Source organism: Ochotona princeps, chromosome 17, assembly GCF_030435755.1.
Source record: "Ochotona princeps isolate mOchPri1 chromosome 17, mOchPri1.hap1, whole genome shotgun sequence".
Classification (NCBI taxonomy): Eukaryota; Metazoa; Chordata; class Mammalia; order Lagomorpha; family Ochotonidae; genus Ochotona; species Ochotona princeps.
The window spans coordinates 38,763,554-38,783,229 of record NC_080848.1 but is presented as its reverse complement, the minus strand read 5'-3'; the positions used below and the strand labels follow the sequence as shown (position 1 = coordinate 38,783,229).

The 19,676-nt window shown below is 56.9% G+C and overlaps 1 protein-coding gene across 1 annotated transcript in view; it reads left to right on the top strand.

Annotated features, from left to right (window-relative positions):
• SMG6 (SMG6 nonsense mediated mRNA decay factor) overlaps nt 1-18,781 on the top strand; it is a 241,730-nt gene extending 222,949 nt beyond the window's left edge. The window contains exons 15-19 of the mRNA XM_004593965.4: nt 1,815-1,961; nt 11,921-12,074; nt 15,159-15,370; nt 15,653-15,734; nt 18,358-18,781. Coding sequence (XP_004594022.2) covers nt 1,815-1,961; nt 11,921-12,074; nt 15,159-15,370; nt 15,653-15,734; nt 18,358-18,488 — 726 coding nt within the window. The 3' untranslated portion in view covers nt 18,489-18,781. The remainder of the gene's footprint in view (nt 1-1,814; nt 1,962-11,920; nt 12,075-15,158; nt 15,371-15,652; nt 15,735-18,357) is intronic.
• The last annotated feature ends 895 nt before the right edge of the window (nt 18,782-19,676 follow it).

The following is a 19,676-nucleotide window of genomic DNA, read 5'->3' as shown; positions in this document are numbered from 1 at the left end:
AGTGGCCCCTGGGAAACCCTACTTACCCTGGTCTGTGTAATTTCATAACCCAGCACTTCCTCGTTTACTGTGAGAGCTGAGCCAACCTCAGACAAGCTTCTCTGACCCTCCTTTGACCTTAGTCAAGCCCCATGATAACCCTGTGTACCCCTGTTCAGAGCAGACATAGGCAGTGTTCCCCCAGGAGCAAGCAAGCATCCCCTGCTACTCACTGCCATCCTGCTTAACCCCGCAGACAGGAAAACGAATATGCAGAAAGCCTTGGGCCTCCCTGCAGGCGTGAAAGGGAGTGCTGAGTTATCTGGCAAAGTGGCTTGACCAGGACCCCTGACCCCCTGGGCCTGTCAGGGCAGCAGCAGTTCTGGCCCCATCCTTAGATGTCCATCCTCCCCAGGCTGCAAGACCAAGTCACTTAAGCTACCTGATATAAGTCAAGAGAGCTGTCTCTTCCAAAAATCACTTGTTGTAAACAGGAGTCCAGTTCCTTAGACATACCACTGAATTCCCATCTTTCCATTCCTATGTTCTACTCTCGAGGCCAAACACCCCTTCACCTCCTTTCCACTCACACACTTTCCTAATCACCTTCAGCTCAAGAGCATCTGTCCAGTGTCATCTTTGAGATGGACAGTTAGGAAGAGAGTGGGCAGGTCTGTCCACACTCAACCACGGAGGCCAGAGCTGGCTTTTTTTCCGTTTGGCTTCAGGGCCTGAGCTCTGTGGGTTTTCCCTGCATGCTTGATCAGAACACAGACTGTGGAGTCAGACTCCCCTGGATTTGAATCCCTGCTGTGTGACCTTCAGCAGCTTGTTTACTCTAAACAGTTTGCTATTGATAAAATAGGTATGGTAACAGCACCTGTTTCACAGGCCATCATGAGAATAAGATGAGTCAGTAATGAGAAAATGCTTCGCTCAGTACCTGGCTGGTGGTAGACACTCAGTAAGTGGTAGCTATTGTCCCCATCATCATTATCATCCAGTTAAAAACACAAGGATCTTCTGCTAATTCACTCCCTGTGTACCCATGCTAGCTAGCCCTGTCCCTCACAGAACCCTCTCTGGCTGGGCAGCTGCGTGTTGTCTGCTGACCAAGGCCAAAAGTGAGAGAGTGAGGCATGGAGCCTGGGACCACCCGGGGAGTGAGGGCTGCCGACAGCCAAGGCTACAGGCAGGGCGGTGCCAGCCCTGGGGACTGCTCCACCAGCCTGGCAGGGAGGCTCCCTACACTTGCCAGCCACCCACTACCCTGCCCAGGCCCCAGGAGAGCGGCTGAGCAAGGTTAGAATGTGCAAATTCCTGCAGGAGGGCCCGGCAGCTCCCACCCCAGCAGGCTGTAGTCTCAGGAAGAACGCAGGGCAAGAGCTGCTGAGCTATAGCATCTGCTGCCTGACGCTGTCTGGGGCAAGGACTCTTCCACGCCCAACTCCCAGCTGGTGGCCAGAGTTGATCCCTATCAGGTCATTAGTGTGAATTAGATTTAAATTGAATGGTTTCACTGTGTCTGCTGTTTCCCTCTCGAATCATTTGTGATTTCATTTTGAAAACAGGCCCAGTATGTGGCTTTGTGAGTGTGCACAAGGGTGAACCTAGAAAATGAGCACAGGCAGGCAAGTGTGTGTATGTGATGGTGAGTGGCACACCATAAGCCTCTAAAGCAGCAGCCTGGGATGTGAAGGAAAGCTTGGGGGGGGGGGTGTCTTCTCAACTCTCTTTCTGCCCCTCCGGGACAGGTAGACCCTTTGTAATGAATGAGGGCTCAGTGGGGCCGGGGGCTCATCATCTCCCCTTTCGCCTGTCTTCACTACCCAAAGGAGGAGGACGTGGTGATTGAAGACTTTGAGGAAGAGTCGGAGGCTGAAGGCAGCGGAGGCGAAGATGACATCAGAGAACTTCGGGCCAAGAAGCTGGCCCTGGCCAGGAAGATTGCTGAGCAGCAGCGTCGCGAAGAGAAGATTCAGGTGGGGCCAGCTGTGAGGCTGGGTTCTGTCGGGGTGGCGCATAGGACACTCTCAGACAGGCTGTCACCATGTGCTGGCTGGCACTACCAGCCTGTTTGCTTATGTTTGACTCAATTCATGTTTGATGACTATAGTCACCATCCCTCTGAGCCTTGGAGACAGGCAGGGTCTGCTCATACCTTCCGCTGATTGCTGTTCCCCCGTAAGCATCTGAATACATATCACACTACACGTCATTCATAGCGTTTCCGGGGATGCAGAGGTCCTCTGGGCTGCCCTGGAGAAGCCATGAGTTCTCGGGGGGTGAGGAGCCTCCAGCCACTACCTACTCTACTGGATTCCCAGTGTGATGGCAGAACCCTCTCTAGACAGGGCCCTTCCTCCACCCTCTGCAGGTTCTTCAGCCCTCTTGTGAACTCTCAGCTTCCCCTCCAGCATGTTTTTCTTTAGGACCTGTCTGTCTCCTTGCTCAGTAATCTCAGTGAAGAGCCAGTCATGCTGGCTTAAACACCAGTGCACAAGGAAGCAGTAAGCTACCCTGCTCAGCCACTTAGTAACACCTGTCTGCAGTCCCCTCTGCAGCCCCCCTCCTTTGGAGTAAGGCTTCTGTGTGAGGTCAGGCAGCCGCCTTACAGTCCAGGTTCTACCATTTACTTTGTGCCCAGTGCTCAGCTTGGTGAGTGGCATGTTGTATGTGTTCCACACATAGACATGCCTGGTGCTAGCCTAAGCACCCCTACAAGGGAGGGGAACCAAGCACAGTTGGGATGTGTCATTCTTTAGCCTTCACATCCATACTGCATGCATATAGTGACTGACACCTCAGCCCTGCACACAACTCCTCCCCCTGCCCTCTAGCTCTTTTCTTTCTCACCATCAGTCTTCTGTCTGTTTGCACCCCCTCCATTTCTTGACTTGCAACCCAGCATTTGCAGAGTGCTATCAGATCACCAGGGGGCCTGGGATGTCCACATTCCATATTGAAAAACCAGTTCAAGTCCCAGCTTCTCCACTTCTAGGCCAGCTTCCTGCAGGTACATCCTGTTAAGGTTACAGGTGATACTGCAAATGCTTGGGCCCCTGCCACCCATGTAAGAGACATATAGAACGGACTTTGAGCCACTTGGGGAGTGAGCTAGGAGATAGATCTTTCTCTCTGTCTCTTTCTCTCTGTCTTTGAAGTAGGTGAAAGTAAGTATTTACAAATAAAAAAGAAATCACTGAGGACCTGTGCTTATCAAATCTCAGTCCCTGTCACACTTGGACTTCTTTGTGGCACCAGATCCTGAAGGCCACTTCCTCTGACTCCCTGTCGGTGCAAGCTAACAGACCTTGTCTTCTCGCCGCTGACTGCAGCACCCGCCTGGGCTTCCTCACCACCATTTGTCTTCTCTTTTTTGATCTCCTTCCTTTCTGTTACTTAGGCTTAGCAAGCTGAGTTGGTGCCCAGCAAATATTTGTTCAGTGATTTGGTAGATGGTACCAGCTAGCACATCATACTGAATTCCATACTGGCTTTTTTTTTTTTTTAAAGATTTTATTTTTATTACAAAGATATACAGAGAGGAGGAGAGACAGAGAGGAAGATCTTCCGTCCGATGATTCACTCCCCAAGTGAGCCGCAACAGGCCGGTGCGCGCCGATCCGAAGCCGGGAACCAGGAACCTCTTCCAGGTCTCCCACGCGGGTGCAGGGTCCCAAAGCTTTGGGCCGTCCTCGACTGCTTTCCCAGGCCACAAGCAGGGAGCTGGATGGGAAGTGGAGCTGCCGGGATTAGAACTGGCGCCCATATGGGATCCCGGGGCTTTCAGGGCGAGGACTTTAGCTGCTAGACCAAGCCGCCAGGCCCCATACTGGCTTTTAACCTTGCATCTGATTGCCAAAGCACTGTCTGCTCTGCTTCCCTCCTCTCCTGTGGTCCCATTTCCACCCCTGCAGCTTTGGCTTGGGTGCATGCCTAGGCTGAGCAGCAAGGCTGAGTGTTGCACAGCCTCAGAGCTGTGCTTATCAAGCAGTCTGTGAATGGCCCCCCTGGAGCTGTGGAGTCCATAGCTTTCCCAGCAGGCTCCGGTTTCACCATCATACCTCCAGTGCATCATTTTCTTCCCAAAAGAGCCACTCCCCTGCCCAGCCATCATCAGTGCCTTTGCTTGGCTGGTAGGATAAACTCTAAATCCTTATTATGGCGTTTAAAGCTTCCTGGTGTGTTCTCAGGCTGTTTTTCCTATTTCTGCCACTACCCCACCCACCAGGAGCCTTCACTAGCTTAGGTGACATCAGGCAAATGGTTTTACTTCTCTGTGCCAAATTCCTCACCTGTGCAGTGAAAGCAGTCACAGCACCTGCCCCTTAGAGCCATGCCAAGGCCTCAGGGTGAGTGACAGCGCCTGGACAGCACTCCCGACCTCCCTGCTCCTTCACTGACCCTGCATACTCTCTGCCCTTTCCCACCCGCGGGTCTTCAGCAGTGCTATCTCTTAAACCAGAGGACTGATTTTCTGCTTCACATTTCCTGTTACCTGTTGAAATTCTATTCCTCCTTCCATCCCCAGATGAAACTCCATCTCCCCAGTGAAGCCTTCCCTGCTTCCCCCCTGGAAGACTCCATCGCTGCTGAGCGTTCCTGTAGCGTTGATGGATACCTCATGGGGGGAGCTGCTATCTTGTCTCATGTTACAGTTGTTTCTGGACTTGTTTCGCCCGCTGGACTGTGAACTCTCTTGGAATCAGGAACCATGTCTTTAGTTTCGTTTAGCGAGTGATGTTGAGCTGGTCTTTTAATTTTTTTAATTCTTTTTTGAGGCAGTTACAGAGAGGAGAGACAGAGAGGTCTTCCATGTGCTGGTTCACTCCTCAGGTGGCCACAGTGGCCAGGGCTGGGCCAAGCTGAAGCCAGGAGCTCCATCCAGTCCCCGCATAGGTGGTAAGGACAAGCACTTGGGCTGTCTTCCACCGCTTTCCCAGGCACATTAGCAGGGAGCCGGGTCAGAAGTGGAGCAGCCAGGGCTTGAAACGCTGCCCTTTTGGAATGCTGCTGTTGCAGGTGGCAGCTTCACTGACTGTGGCACAGGGCTGGCCCCGAAGCCGTGCCTTTTAAACAAGTGGTTAGAGCTGTGAAGATGTGTTGTGCAAAAGGGAAGTGCGGGATGCTGTCGGAGCACATGGTGCAGGGATCAGCCCCTGTCTGGCGTGCTGTGTTCAACTTTGCCCCTGTGGCAGCTGCAGTACTTGAAAACTGGAGGTCGTCCATAAGGCCTGCCCTCCAGTGCCACGGCCCGGTCGTCTTCTTCCCATCAGCCCCTTTGGAGAGAGCGCGAGGGCCGGCTGTGGGTGCATCGAGCATGGCTTGCAGTGGCCCCTTTAAGAACAGGCCCCACATGCACCACTGCTGGCGGCCCTGCCTCCTGTCAGCCTCCTTCCTCCAGCCTTGCAGCCACAGGAGGATTTCTCAGCAGAGGAAAAATTCCCCCCTTCCCTTCCCCCCTCTCTTTAATGCCCGGGGCCCTTCACTTCCATAATTCTTCATTTTCCAGCCTTGAACGTAAGCCAGACACATCTGTCTGGCCATATGCGTGAACCCTGGAGTCTGTGCCGAGGTGGCTGTAAAACAGGGCCGGTGAAGGCCCTTCTGGGAGAGCACACACATGTGTGTGCCCTCGGGCCATTGGCTTCCTGCCCAGAACCACGGGGGCTTCAGTGTTCCAAACCCATGTTAACCTTTCCTTATTTTTCCTCTTTTTGTTTAATTTAAGGGGGGGAAATCCCAAGGAAAAGGTATAAATTGTCTTGGGAGTGGGGGAGAGGCTCCTAACTAGAGAGGCCATTATTGTTGGCAGGTACCTAGGTCACACTAATACAATGAGGAAGAAAGGAGCATCAAGTGAATTAAGATCGGAGAGATGGGCTGTAAATTGCACTGCTCCCAACTCCCCCAGTCTCCGGGGTGTTCACCGAGAGGTGTAAGGCCGGTCCCCAGCTCCCAGCGCCTTTTACAGATGCAGCAAAACAGGAACTGCACATGTTTTGGGAAGGGGATATGAAGATAGGGCTGGAAAAAAAAATCCTCTGGCCCCCATGTTGGCCATAAAGTCCAAGTGAGCTCTGGAGTTGTAGCCACACCCCCCATTTCCCTGCTCCCACCTAGACCCCTGGGCCCAGGCGCATCTGTGGAGCCAGGGGGAGGTGAAGCCTGGCCTCCCTCCACAGCCTGTCCCTCCCAGCTTCCGGCGTTGCACAGAGGCTGGTGAGTGGGGCCGCCTGGAGGTCAGAAAAGGGGTGTGGGGCACCCTCGGGGCTTGTGCAGCTGGAACTGCGGCACCCAGGCAGGCCCGGGTGCTGGGGCGCCAAGTCCGCCCAGCCGGGGGCCCTGCAGCCTCACTCTGCAGCTCAGCCTGGGCTCTGCCTGGTTCCCGGAAACAGCTCCTCCTGCTGGGCGGCTTCTGCCCACCTTGCTCTCCACCTGAGTCCCCTTCACTCCATCACCCTTCTTGGGAGAAGTCCAGTGACCAGCATGGGGTACGTGATTTGTCTGGGAACCAGTCAAAAGTGTTTCATTCCTCGCTAGGCCTCCCAGGTGGAGCAGTCCCCGAAAATCCTCCTCCAGGTTGAGGCGTGGCCTCTTGGCACCTCTGCTGCCCAGGCCCCGTGACTCCCCCACCTCCTCCCTGCCTGCAGGAGGCTTTGCTGTGATTTGTGCTGCTGTCGGGCGGGGTCAGGTTTCCTGAGCAGTTGCAAACATCCCACCTGAAACATAACAGGCTCTTCCTCTGGCCACAGCTATTGTTTCCTTCGGCATTATGGCCACAGTCTTGCTCTGCAGCCAGCAATGACATGTGTTCTGAAAATAGCTTTACTCCCCTGTCCCCTTCCCGCCCACCCACCCTCCTGAAGATGCAGTCACTCCTTTGTGGTGGCCCCAGGAGTTGCACTCTAAAAATAGCTGCAGTCCATTCACACTGCCACCCAGCTGCGGGGGAAGGCACTGTGGAACAATGGGGTGTGCACAGAGCCCTCCACACCTGTATGGACGCTGGCGGAAGGCAGACACTCAGCCCTGGCTCCTAGCTGTCGGAGACAGGGTGGGAGCCAGCACACTCCCAGGCCAGGGGCACGTTCACGCTGGGGCAGGAAAGCACGGCCTGCAGAGCTGGGCAGCCACCTGCCCCACCCAGGCCCACTCAAGCCACTCTGCACACCCCACTTCCAGTGCTTCAGCTGCTGCCACCCTGACTCCAGCAGCATTCACGGGGTTTCCTGTCCTCCAGTGAGTAGCCTTAGCCTGCCGCTTAGAGCTAGCTTGGAGGGATCATGCCTCACCTGCCACTCCCCTCCTTGGCTTCTTCAGAACAGGAGTTGTTGGTTAAAATCCAATCACATCATCTTTCCGGTGCCCTTCTGCTCTGAGCCTGTGTGGCACAATGAGCTCTGTGCGAGAATTACCAGAGACACTGAGGAAAGCAGACAGAGCTTCCATGTCTGAGCACCTTGTAGTGTGATTGAAAAGCAGTCCTCACAAAGCAAAAATAGCACACAAGTGGTCATGATTTTCAGAAAGCAAGCAACTGTATACTAAACCCTAGGGTACTGTAGACATCTAGAAAGGGGCCCTAAGCAGCAGTGCTCCCCTCAGCCGTGTACCCCAGATAAAAATGCTGGCCCTGCTGCTCTCTGGGGAGGCTGGCGTGGCTGCGCCTGCCTCTGAGAGCACACATGGCCTCTGCTGGCTCAAGAAGGAGCTACCTGCCAGCAGTTACCCTCACCAGTCCTGGGTTGTTTTTGTTTTTGTTTTTCATTTTTCATTTATATCCACACTCACAATGAAATAACAGCAGTAATGTGAGGTTTTTGTTTGTTTGTTTGTTTTTTGTTTTTTTTTAAGATTTTATTATTATTGGAAAGCCGGATATACAGAGAGGAGGAGAGACAGAGAGGAAGATCTTCCATCTGATGATTCACTCCCCAAGTGAGCCGCAACGGGCCGGTACGCGCCGATCCGATGCTGGGAACCAGGAACCTCCTCCGGGTCTCCCACGCGGGTGCAGGGTCCCAAAGCTTTGGGCCGTCCTTGACTGCTTTCCCAGGCCACAAGCAGGGATCTGGATGGAAGTGGAGCTGCCGGGATTAGAACCGGCGCCCATATGGGATCCCGGGGCTTTCAAGGCGAGGACTTCAGCTGCTAGGCCACGGCGCCGGGCCCGTAATGTGAGTTTTGTAGTAGCAGATCAGTAGTCCTCTGCCTCACGCCTCCTGTTCCCGGTTCTTCTCTGTGGTGGTTCCGCCCAGACACTTTCCCTCCCGGATACATAGAAACTCAACAGTGCAGTTGAACAAGATGAAAAGCAGCAGATGGGTGTCAGGGGCTCTGAACTGCAGGTGAGCAGGGAAATGTGCCGTCGCCAGACTCGCCGTTTCTGGTGCAGACATTGCCATGGCCAGCGGAGACGAGGGGTGAGTGAGCCCGACACCCTGTGAGAGGAAGGAGGCGGCCGAGTCCACACGAAGGCCCTAAGCAGACGGAAGGCCCACCGAGCCTTCTTTCCTAGTGTGGCTGTGCCTCACGATGTGGGGTCTACAAGTTGTACACCTCGTGTATCAGCCAGCACAGCTGCTTGTTGGTCATTCTTGGTGGCCCTGCACTGTGAGATCATCCCGCTGTGCAGCAGCAGCCCTCCCTGGGTTTGCAAGCTGGTGGTGTGTGCTCTCTCTGCCTCAGCCCACCAGCTTGCTCACACAGCACCTTCCAGAAGCATGGTGAAATCCTTTTTCTTTAGCGTGTTTACACCACCTCAGTCCTTCCTGCCAGCAGTTTGACTCAGTGCACCCCTGGTACCCTGTCCCAGGCCCGCCGGGGTCCAGCCTCAGCTACAGTTAGCAGGGATCCTATGGAACGCTCCTTTCCGGGTCAGCTCACTGGACTCCAGGCCAGGGCCAGCCCGTCCGCATCACAGCAGGCCAGCTGCACCCCCCTCACCCCCCCAAGAGGCTTCTGCAGCTTTTTACTCATACAAACAAAAATAAATCTCACTACCGGCCTCTGAACTCCACAGCAGCATGCTTCCCCTCTCCCCGAGTGTCCCATGGCTGCAAGCGGGGACTTGGCACCCTCCCCACCAACATCACTTTTTCACTCCCTGCGCATCCTGTGTCCTTCTCTCACCGTGCGACCCAGGGATCGGAATGGGACGTGACAGCCGGCACAGGCGCCGTGCACAGCTGCCAGGAATCTGACGGGTAAAATCTGGAAAAGTTGGGAGGGCAAATGCTAAACACACACACACACACACACACACACACACACACACAGCACCACTCAGAAAGGGCCGGAAATGCAGACACCCATCACAGGACCTCCCCACCCTGCGTCTGCCCTTCTTTTTTAGGGGCTGAAACAGTCTTGCGACCCAGGTATAACCCCCCTCCAGGCCCACTGGCACCCCTGGAGAAGACAGAACAGCCTCTCCTGGGACTCCCGGGGGTATGTGGGGAACAGGAAGCAGTTGGGTGGTGACTCACTGGGCAGAGCCAGGTTAAGGGAAGTTGTCTGCGGGCGTCCCTGGGACCGGATGGTGGCAGCACAGCCCTGACCACCCGCACGCAGCCTGACCCCACCCCGCCCCCAGGGAACCAGCCCTCCCCGGAGGGCTGCGGCCTGTTCACCTTTCTGGCCAAGGGCCAGAGCTTCGAGAACTCAGGAAAGCCAGAACTTCCCTGAAGCCGCCGCCACCTAGATGTTCCTGGCCTATGGGCAGAACACGCGGTGAGCTCAGTTTACCCCTGTCCCCCACCTCCCACCACCCACCATGAAGGTCAGACAGCACAAGGCCGGAAGAGGCAACAATTCATGCAAGATAGAAAGTAGCTGCCAGTTCCACTTCTATGATAGCTGCAGGCCAAGGCTCGAGGTCACTGCTGTGGGCAGGACAGCACCTGCAGGCAGAGTCTTGGTGGTTCAGGGGCAGAGGTCATGGTGTTGGGGCGCTGTCCCTGTCGTGCACCAGCCCCCAGCCTGCGTCAGTGTGGGTGCATGTTCTTTTTTCTATTAAAAAATATTATTTGTTTGAGAAACAAAGGAAGGGGGAAAGAGAAGAGAGAAATCTTCAGTCTGCTAGTTCATTTCCCAAAGAGCCGCAATAGCCAGAGGTGACCCAGGCTTGAAGCCTATAACTGTCCAGGACTCCCACGTGGGCGGCAGTGCCCAAGCTCTTGGGCCCTCTTCTGCTGCTTTCCCAGACACATTAGCAGGACGTCTGGTCCTGAGCAGAGCAGCCCGGACTCAAGCCAGAGCTCCTATGGGACGCTGGTCGCAGACATTGGCTCAGCGCACTGTGCCGCAGTTCCAGCTGCTCAGTGCATGTTGTATCTCCTCTCAGAAAGACGGGTTGGGGGGCTCGGGCCAGCAGGACGAGTGGGAAGCCTGAAGGTGGGAATATGAGGCCCAGCAGCACTCCCTGAACCTGAGTAGGACCTGTTCCCACCCTTTCCTACAGCCCCCACCACATGCGCTCATGTGTGTGTCACCCTCTAGCTGGCAGCCCTGTGGGGAGGGGCGGGGACCCAGGTCCCCGGGCAGGTGGCCAGCAGCCATGGTGCTTCCCCCTCAGAAGGTGGGGTCAGTGGGAAGGCTGCAACAGCCAGAGCCTCCCAGCCGCATTTCTCATGCCTGCCAGCGTCCTGTGGCGTGTGCCTTCCACCAGCTGTGGTGGCAGTGGCAGCAACGACTTACTCATAGGGAGAGGTCCCTGGTAGGTCACAGAGACGCCACCCCCATCATTTGAAGGCATGCCCTTTCAGTTTTACTGTCACTGTCAGTGAAACCCGAGCATCCTCCTCACTGACTGTTGGTGGCTAGGCCCGGCGGCAGGGGCCCCATCTCAGTTGGCACGCACATGCACTGCCCCTGCCCTGAACCTGCAGCTGGGCCCCTGCAAGCTGCGGTGTGGCAGGTGGCCATGAGAGGGCGTAGGAAGCTGCAACCTGCCGGTCTGGCCCCTATCATGCTTGTAGTGGTGCCCTCTGGCTCCCTACCCGGAGAGCACACGGGCTGAGCAGATGGCAGCAGATCAGTTCACTTCTTGGCTGTGGTCCCCAAAAGAGGAAGTAGCACAGTAGTGACCACGTTCTGTAGTCACGGACATACCCAGAGCCCATCTGCCGCTGCCGCACGTGTGAGGCCGTCAGCCCTGAGAAAATTGGGCTTGCCCACATGCATGCAGAGCCTCCCTGAAAAATGGGGGCAGGAGTCCTGAGGGAGGGCATAGGCGCAGGGATGGGGCGCACAGGTCACTGGTGCCCTGTGAGGAGACCATTTGTCCTCTAGGAGTTGAGCTTGCACTGGTAGACCCTCGACAGGGTGTTGCTAAGAAAGACTGAAGGAAGTGATGAGACAAACGCTCGTTTAGAGAAAACATTGAGTGAAGAGGACTGTGGTGTGTCTAGGGGAGACAGCAGGAAAGGGCCCACATTTCAGGGTGCACTGTGTTGACTGGGGAGAGGGCGACAGCTGGGATTAGACTGACAGTGCTGTGGCCCTGGGTGCCGGGTGAGACTGGGTTGGTGTTACTTTCAGCATCATCTTGTGCACATCCTTTAAGTTTAACTTTCTTGACGGCTACAGCGAGACACATTGAAGTACTGAAGTGTGTTCACGTGTCTGGACTGAGAAGTACTCATCTGTTGTTGCCTATGAGATCACTCGTCTTGCTGACTTTTAGCCCAGGGTCCTATTTTCAGGGACCTGTTATTTTTCATACAGACCAGTGTTAAGCCCAGTTTTAACCAGGCCCTGTGCATGGGCCCCTGGGTCTGTATTGATTTTGAGGCAGTGTTTTGCTCAGCTGTTGGTTCTTCTGGAAGGGAAGGGCTGTGGGGGGGCAGGAAGCTGACATGCGGTCGAGTCAGGGCCCTGGCTCCCCCACCTGTGTGCGTGCTCACTCTCTGGCTCACTCACTGTGTCCCTGTAGGCTGTCCTGGAAGACCAGAGTCAGATGAGGCAAATGGAACTGGAGATCAGACCCTTGTTCCTCGTCCCAGACACCAATGGCTTCATCGACCACCTGGCCAGTCTGGCCCGGCTGCTGGAGAGCAGGAAGTACATCCTGGTGGTGCCCCTCATCGGTGAGTGAGTGAGGCGGGGAGGGCAGTGCAGCCTGCACGTGCGCAGCAGCCCATGCCCCACAGCCAGGGGCCAGGCCGGCAGGGCCCCGCTGTGCGTGTGTACGACAGGATTTGCAGGGAAGTAGGGAATGCGTGGGCAAGGAAAATTGTTTAATAATCAAAGCAGTTCAAATTATTATGGCTGATCCATGGCTTAAAGTGCTTGAGCAAATGGACTCCTGTGTCCCAGCAACCAGCGGCTGCCCGAGCCCAGCCCTTGTTTTTATCCTTATAAAGCTTGCAGTAAAACAGCAAAGCTGGTTCCCGTTATTGGTAAACACTCGGCCCTGGCAGATAACGGCGGTGCTGCTGGGTGGTCTGGCAGGGAGGCTGGGAGGATTGTGAAGTGGTTAGATGCCTTTGGTCTGATCGTCTTGTAGCTTTTCCTGATCATTCTGTTGGTTCGAGGTAACATTCTTCTGACCAGTGTCACCCTAGGGCCAGGCCAACAGGAACCCTCTAGAGCAAGCTCCTAGTTCCCGCCTGTGGGTTCCTACTGTCTGGGTCCTTCCCACCCTTGGTCATTGGTGCTGGTGCAAGGTCAGTGTCTTGGAGCCCAGCTAGCTTGCTTGTCCACCCTCCAGTCAGAAGACCCCAGCTGGGGGCTAACTCCAGGGCCCTGACTGGGCACTCAATTCTTGGGGCTCTGTGGTAGGTCAGCCTCAGCGTGAGTGTTGGTCTCTGGGCTCCTGGGAAATATAGTTGATAACTGTACTGTGAAGGGGAGAGCCTGGGTTTTTGTTTGGGTTTTGTTTTTGTGTGTTTTTTATTGGGTTGATTGATTGGTTGGGTTTTTGTTTTGTTGTTTTGTGTTGTTTTGTTTTGTTGAGAGACAGAGTGAGCTCCCATCTGCTGGTTCTCTCTCCAGTGCCTGCGCCAGCCAGGACTGGGCCAGGTTCAAGATGGGAGCCAGGATCACCATCCAGTCTCCTGCATCGACAGCCACAACCCAGTTCCTGGGGCCAACACCACTGCCTCCCAGCGTGTGCATTGGTGGGAACGGGGACTTGAATCCTGGCATTGCAATATGGTACATGGCCATCACAACCAGCAGCTTAACCGCTCACCCAGACTTTTTAATGTCCCCTTCTCGGCAGCCACTTCTAGCGTGTCTGTTGTCTGAAAAAGCCACCAGACTGGCAGTCGGCCTGCCAGGCCACCTCTGACATCCATGCCAAGGTGTTGCACTGGGCCTTCCCTCTCAGTCCCAAGTGTCTCCGTGCCAGATGGGGGTGGAAACAAAGGGCAGGAAGCATCCGCCCTGCAGAGGCTGGAGAGCCCTGGGGGGCTGTGGGAAACACGCTAGCACCACCTGAGAATGTTGGCACCGAAGCAGCCCTCCTCCTCGCCTCCACCCTCCCCGTCTTCCTTCCCCTCCCCATGTGGCCTGGCCAGAGCCTCTTAAAGCCAGGCCCTTAGACTGATGGGAAGGTTTTCTGAACTTCAAAAGGAGAGTAGCTCCTATCAACACAGCAGAGCTGCGGGACCCCTATGTCCCAAGCTGCCCAGCTCCCCTGCCTGGGCCGGGGGCACGCTGCCTTTCAGGACACAGTCTCCATGCTGTCTCATCAGGAGGTTTTCAGAGGGGAGGAAAGGGGACTGGTCACCTTTGTGCTGGGTGGCCAGGAAGTGGTGTAACCTATAGAGTTGACTGACATCTCAGGAGCCTGCTAAGCGCGGCTGGCCCAGACACCATCCCAGGGAGGGGAGCAGAGCTCCTACTGGGGCCAAGTCTCCCCCTTGTTTCCAAGGCCTGGTGAAAGGCAGAGCTCTGCCCTCGTTCGGGAAGGCACACAAGGAAACCCAGACCCAAAGCCCCACATGAAGGCTCAGGGCTCAGAGGTCCGAGCATCTGGCACCAGTTGAGGCCAGCCTCCTGAACCTGCTTCAGCTGGGCGGGCCCCTGGACTCTCCAGGGCCATAGAGGGGCTCCGGCTCTGCGAGGCTCTCCACGGTGGGCTCCTGCGCTCCTCCTGGGGCTGTGGAAGGTTCCGCAGAGAGCTCGCCCTGCTTGTCTCTTGTGCTCTTGGACCTGCTCAGCGCTCCTCAGGCCTGACCCCGGCATTGAGAAGCCCCGCCTGGTGCAGAAGCACAAACAAGCTCCCCTTTGAAGCATGTTTAGTTTGGAAGCATGAAAGCAGATTTTGGGATAGAATACCAGTTTCTCCTGTTTGATCTTCTGTTTGCTGTACCATATACCTATCCACCATCACTGCTCCCCAGACCCCGCCGTCTGTTGGAACACACTACCACCACAGGTTGCTGGAAGCATGTGTGTGTGTGTGTGCCCACATAAGCCCCTTCCAGAAAGTGTCTCGGAATACCCAGACAATGAGTGCCAGGCTCACCATGGAACAGCGTGCTCAGCCGTCTCCCCGAGCCATGAATCACTGCACCGAGGAGAGGCCTCAGACCCCAAGCTCGCCCGGAGCCCCCAAGGAGTGCATATTTCCCACTTGACCTCAGGCTTTTGGCTGGAATCTTGGAAAGAATCTTCACCAGAAAATGAAGCCGTGTCCCAGACACATAGGCAGGCAGGCTCTCTCACACACACACACGCATAGCATCAGAGGAAGTAGATGTGCCAGGGGTATGGTTTTGAGGTATGCCAGAGCCCTTGCAAGTGCGACAACTGCCCCATCCTCTGTGATGACCCGCCCATACCCACCCTGTCCAGAGGTCACAGGACTTGACCCTCCTCTGGCTGCTTTGGTGGGGGGTGCACCATAAGAGAGAGAGTGCCTCACTTTCCCTTTTGCTGCTGCATTCCCCTGCCTCCCCCAAGAGGTCCTTCCAGTTGGATCCTGTAACTGAAAAATGCAACTGTGGGAGCTGGGGTTGTTCCTGAGTAGGACCCTGTAAATGCCTCCCAGGAGCCGGCTAGGACTGCGGGGCAGAGGCAGAGAGGGGACACAGCACTGCACTCACCAGCTGCCCTCACATCCCTTGGAGACCCCCTGTGGTCTGGAATGGGGTCCCCTGAGAAAGCGAGTGGACACAGGTCTGCAGTGAAGGCTGACACCCCATGGGGCCCTGTCTTCCCAGTGATCAACGAGCTGGACGGCCTGGCCAAAGGGCAGGAGACAGACCACCGGGCTGGGGGCTATGCCCGTGTGGTTCAAGAAAAGGCCCGCAAGTCCATCGAGTTCCTCGAGCGGCGATTCGAGAGTCGGGACTCCTGTCTGAGGGCCCTGACCAGCCGTGGCAATGAACTTGAATCCATCGCCTTCCGCAGTGAGGACATCACTGGCCAACTGGTAAGCCCTGACTGACAGGAAGAGAGAGCCCACAGCCAGGGATTCCCATCAGCCCTGGCAGCTGAGGGAGCAGGCCCCATGGAGGCCCAGGACAGGGAGTTTGCAGAACTCCTTGTCCCCCAGATCACGATTAGCACAGCTGGCCACAACCCAGCAGGGCCAGAGCATGCCTGGGAGGGCTGGGGGACGTGGCCCTTCAAAGCCCCGAGGGTTCCCAGGGCGCTGCTGCCTCCACACAGCGCCCCCTCCTGCCCAGTGGCGCCTCACACTGCCTTCCTCCAGGGTAACAACGACGACCTGATCCTCTCCTGCTGCCTCCACTACTGCAAAGACAAGGCCAAGGACTTCATGCCCACCAGCAAAGGTACGGCTCGACCTCGGCCCCACCGGTGCTCCCCACCCCCAGGCCTGAGATGTCCTGGGAGGCTCTCTCAGACCTGTGGCCAGCCCAGGCTCCTGCGCTTCATTAGGCCAGGCCTCCCTGGCATAGTTCCTGCAGGCAACAGGAGTTGTTGGGTCAGCCCGGGGCCCATTCAGCATGAGACCAGACCCGGTGGCCCAGCTGCAGGCGTGAGATTTGCCCCTCAGGGTGCACCCATTTCCTTTCTTGGGTTCTTAGTGACTTCCCTTGGACGGCAAGAATGTCTTTGGCTCAGTATAGCTTGGTCTCCCAAGACCAGGCTTCTGCAGCTCTGAAGACATGCTCATCACTGCATGCCTACCTGACGTCAGACCTGGGCACAGCCCTCGATGGGCTGGCTGCAGTTGGAGACAGGCGAGTACCTGCACCCTCAGCCCAAGGTGCAAGCCTTTTTGATGAGCAAAATCCCATCTTTGGGCCGAGGGCTCCCCCCAAGACTCCGGCCTAAGCAGCTGAAAGCTTCAGCTACGTCCCAGGCTGCTGTCCTGCACGGCCCCTGGGTTCAAGCTGTTTCTGTTCCCGATTCCCAGGTTCCAGCTTCTCTTCTTTGGTAAAGAATCCCTAGGACCTCCCAGTGCAGCACCGCCTGCAGAGCTAGTCCTTGTCCCCGTTTAGTTTGTGTCTCCATATTTGTAGTGTCTTGTGTCTCTTCTGTCCTCTCTCGCCTCTTCAAGTCCTTCGCAGTGGCTTGCCTTTGCCTCTGCTGTGAGCCCCGTGCCCCTGCCCGAGTCTCTACCAGGGGTCAGTAACGAGCACACAACTGCTGCTCCTCAGCAGGGCCCTGCCACATGGCGTGCTGGCCTGTCCCTGGGGGCCACATCTGAAGGCACCCTGGTCCAGCCTCGCAGGGGCCTGGAGGGCTCACGCCTGAGGGGCTGCTGACAGCCTGGCAGGGCCCTTGTTGGAGAGCGCGGATGCTCAGTGCCCAGCCTCAGAAAACTGCACAGACATATTTTAGCTGTGGCCCAACCCCCACTTCACTCCACACGGCCTACAGGAACCCACTGCCATCCTGGGGACCGCCCCTATCAGAATTACATCAGCAACGGCTGGTGCAATCAAACCCCATTTGTCAGTGTGAATTCTTAGCAGATTAACTTGTCAGATTCACAGAGAAACCGTCACCAAATGTTTATGTGTAAACGATGTTGAATTTTAAAATCATGTGGATTATGGCGGATGGGGCCTGACAAGATGACAGTCTCTGGTTTCTAACAAAGTGAAGTTACCAGTGTCAAAACAGAGGATGTTTATTGTTAAAAATGTCTCAAAGTATCCACAGAAACCCCTGCAGACCCCTGCCAGCAACGCCAGGCCTTGGCGGGCTGACCTAAGGCCTGGGACTCTTGTGGTCTGAGGCCCAGAGCAGGAGCGCTGGGGCTGCACACAGAGCTGGCCGGCCCGGGAGCCGCGCCGAGGCCCCGCTCCCACCCACGCCCGGACGGCTGCGTGCTGCCTGCACATCTCCCACCCAAGACTGCCTTCTGTCTTCTGCCCACCCCAGCCCCTCGCTCCGTCACACCCTCCTTCCTCCTCTCCCCACTGTCAGCCCCACAAGCCCCTCTCTTCCTTGTCCCCATAATCTTTCTGATGCTGAAAGCCAGTTCTCAGCTGCCTGGCCGCCCAGGGCTGGGGAGCCTGAGGCTCAGGCCAGACCCAGATGTTGGCAGTCCCTGTCCCCACCAGCCCACACTGTCTGCCAGGCCTCCACCAGGAAATGCCCAGCCTGCCACCCCAGCATGCATGCCAGGACTGGGGTGTCACCCGTGTGAGTGTGTGGTCCTGCTTTAAATTCCAGTACGTTAAAGGTTAGGGAATTGGGGGTGAGGGGAGAGGTTGGTAGAGAGATTGTGCTAAACAGTCATCTAAAGAGAATGAAAGGTTCTCTCTGCTAATAGAGGAAGAGCCTTCGACTGTGTAAAAGCTGAATTGACTATGGCTAGCACGACTGCATGCTGCGGGAGTCAGAGCTTATACACACAGTAGGTGCATGTGCTTGTAGGTTAGCCCTGGCACACGCCCGAGGGAGAGCCGCGGGGGCAGTCCTGGCTGCTTGCCCTCTTCTCTGTTCTCTTGAGAGATTACTTTTACCTGATGGAGGAAATCAGCCGACCATGGCCTCTGGACACCCCCAGGCCCTCCTGCCCACCTGACCTTTGACCCCCTCTGCCCGCACCTGGGAGATCTGCATGCACTTCCTTTCTCTTCAGTGCTCTGCGTGCGAATGCCCGCAGTGTCGCCCTGCTGGCTCCGCAGGGAGAGGATGTGGGCAAGGAGAGGGTTACGGCAAGCACAGGCCTGGCCACACAGGAGCAAGCAGGGGTCTCCACTGCCTCAGCTCAAGGGCAGGAAGGGATGCCTGGAGAGGCCCAAAGGCCTAAGACAGAACCACAGCTGGACAGGAAGGTGGGCCCAGCCGGCTCGGAAGCCGAGTGGGGGCGCAGGAAGGGCCTCAGCTGAGAGTCAGGGTGAAGGAAAGGGTCCCACAGGCTCGCCACTCCTCTCCCCTACCACTTCCCCTCCATCCCTGCCCTCACTGAGGTCCCTTGCTCTCTTGTGCCAACAGAAGAGCCCATCCGGCTCCTGAGGGAGGTGGTGCTGCTGACGGACGACCGGAACCTGCGTGTGAAGGCGCTGACCAGGAACGTGCCAGTGAGGGACATCCCCGCCTTCCTCGCATGGGCCCAGGTGGGCTGAGGGGGCCACGCTGGGGCCCACCCCCCGTGGAACCGTTCCTGAGTCCAGCAAGTGCCCAGTGTAGCACGCAAGACGCCCACGTGCCTGCGCCATCAGTCCACCCAGACAATAAACCATCCTCTTCAACCCGCGCACCATGGCGTGCTGGGGAGAGCTGCTCCTCAGAGCCCCTCCAAGGGCTGGGCGGACGCCGCTGGGACCCTCCTGGGCTGCCCAGACTGAGCGGGGAGGCGGCTGGCTGCAGTAGCAGCAGGTGGGCCAGCTGGCGGGGCCGCCCGCGCCCTTAGCCTGTCCCTCCCATCACTTCAGGGCCGGGGCCTGCTCACCCCAGGGACTCGGCCACCTTCCCCACTGCAGACGGGGCAGAGGTGTCAGTTGCCATCAGATGGAGGTCAAGTCACAGGTCCCTTGGCTAGCCTTCCAAACCTTCATCCTGAACGTGTCACGTCCCGGGCATGGCACTCAGGGCCTGTCACCCCCTCCACGAAGCCTGGGTTCCCCAACGAACCCACTTGTGCTTCTGGCCATTTCGCTGACAGCAGCCCCAGCCCCTGTCTCCCTGGAGCCTGCCGCTCCTCCCATCCTTGCCAGCCTGGTCCCTTTGCACAGGCTGGGGCGCAGGCCGGGCTTCCCGGGGCCCCTCCCCGCTCCCTTTCCCTCGCTGGCCTACCTACACCGCTAGCTTCCTCTTTGGGAAATGTCCTCATTCTCTGTGATACCATCCCTGGACAACCCCCACACCCCCACACCCCTTCACCCTCTGGTCCTCTCACCTCTCTGATCCCTCACTTCTTTGTGCAGGGGCTTCACACTTCCTATTTGCTACCTGTGCCAGGAACCCAACCTGCCCATCCCTACCAGGCCTCAGCCCAAGGGAGGGTGGCCCAGGGCCCCGGGGGAGCATTGCCCAGCCCGGAGTTGGCACCTTGTGCCTGGCTTGGCTCTGGCCTTGCCGCGGGACCCTTTTAAAGGCCTGTGCCAGGAACCTGTGTCCACAGGCCTCCCCCTGGGGGGGGAGTTCCTGCAGCCCAGGAGCAAGGGTGAGGAGGAGCCTTGGGTGGAACTGGAGGGACCAGAGGGAAAGTGTCGTCCGCCTCCCGCACCACGCAGGGGCGGGAGACCCATTCTATCAGGAGGAGGGGGCTCCTGCCAGCTGGAGGGTCCCAAGCCCTCCCCAGGCTGAAGGCC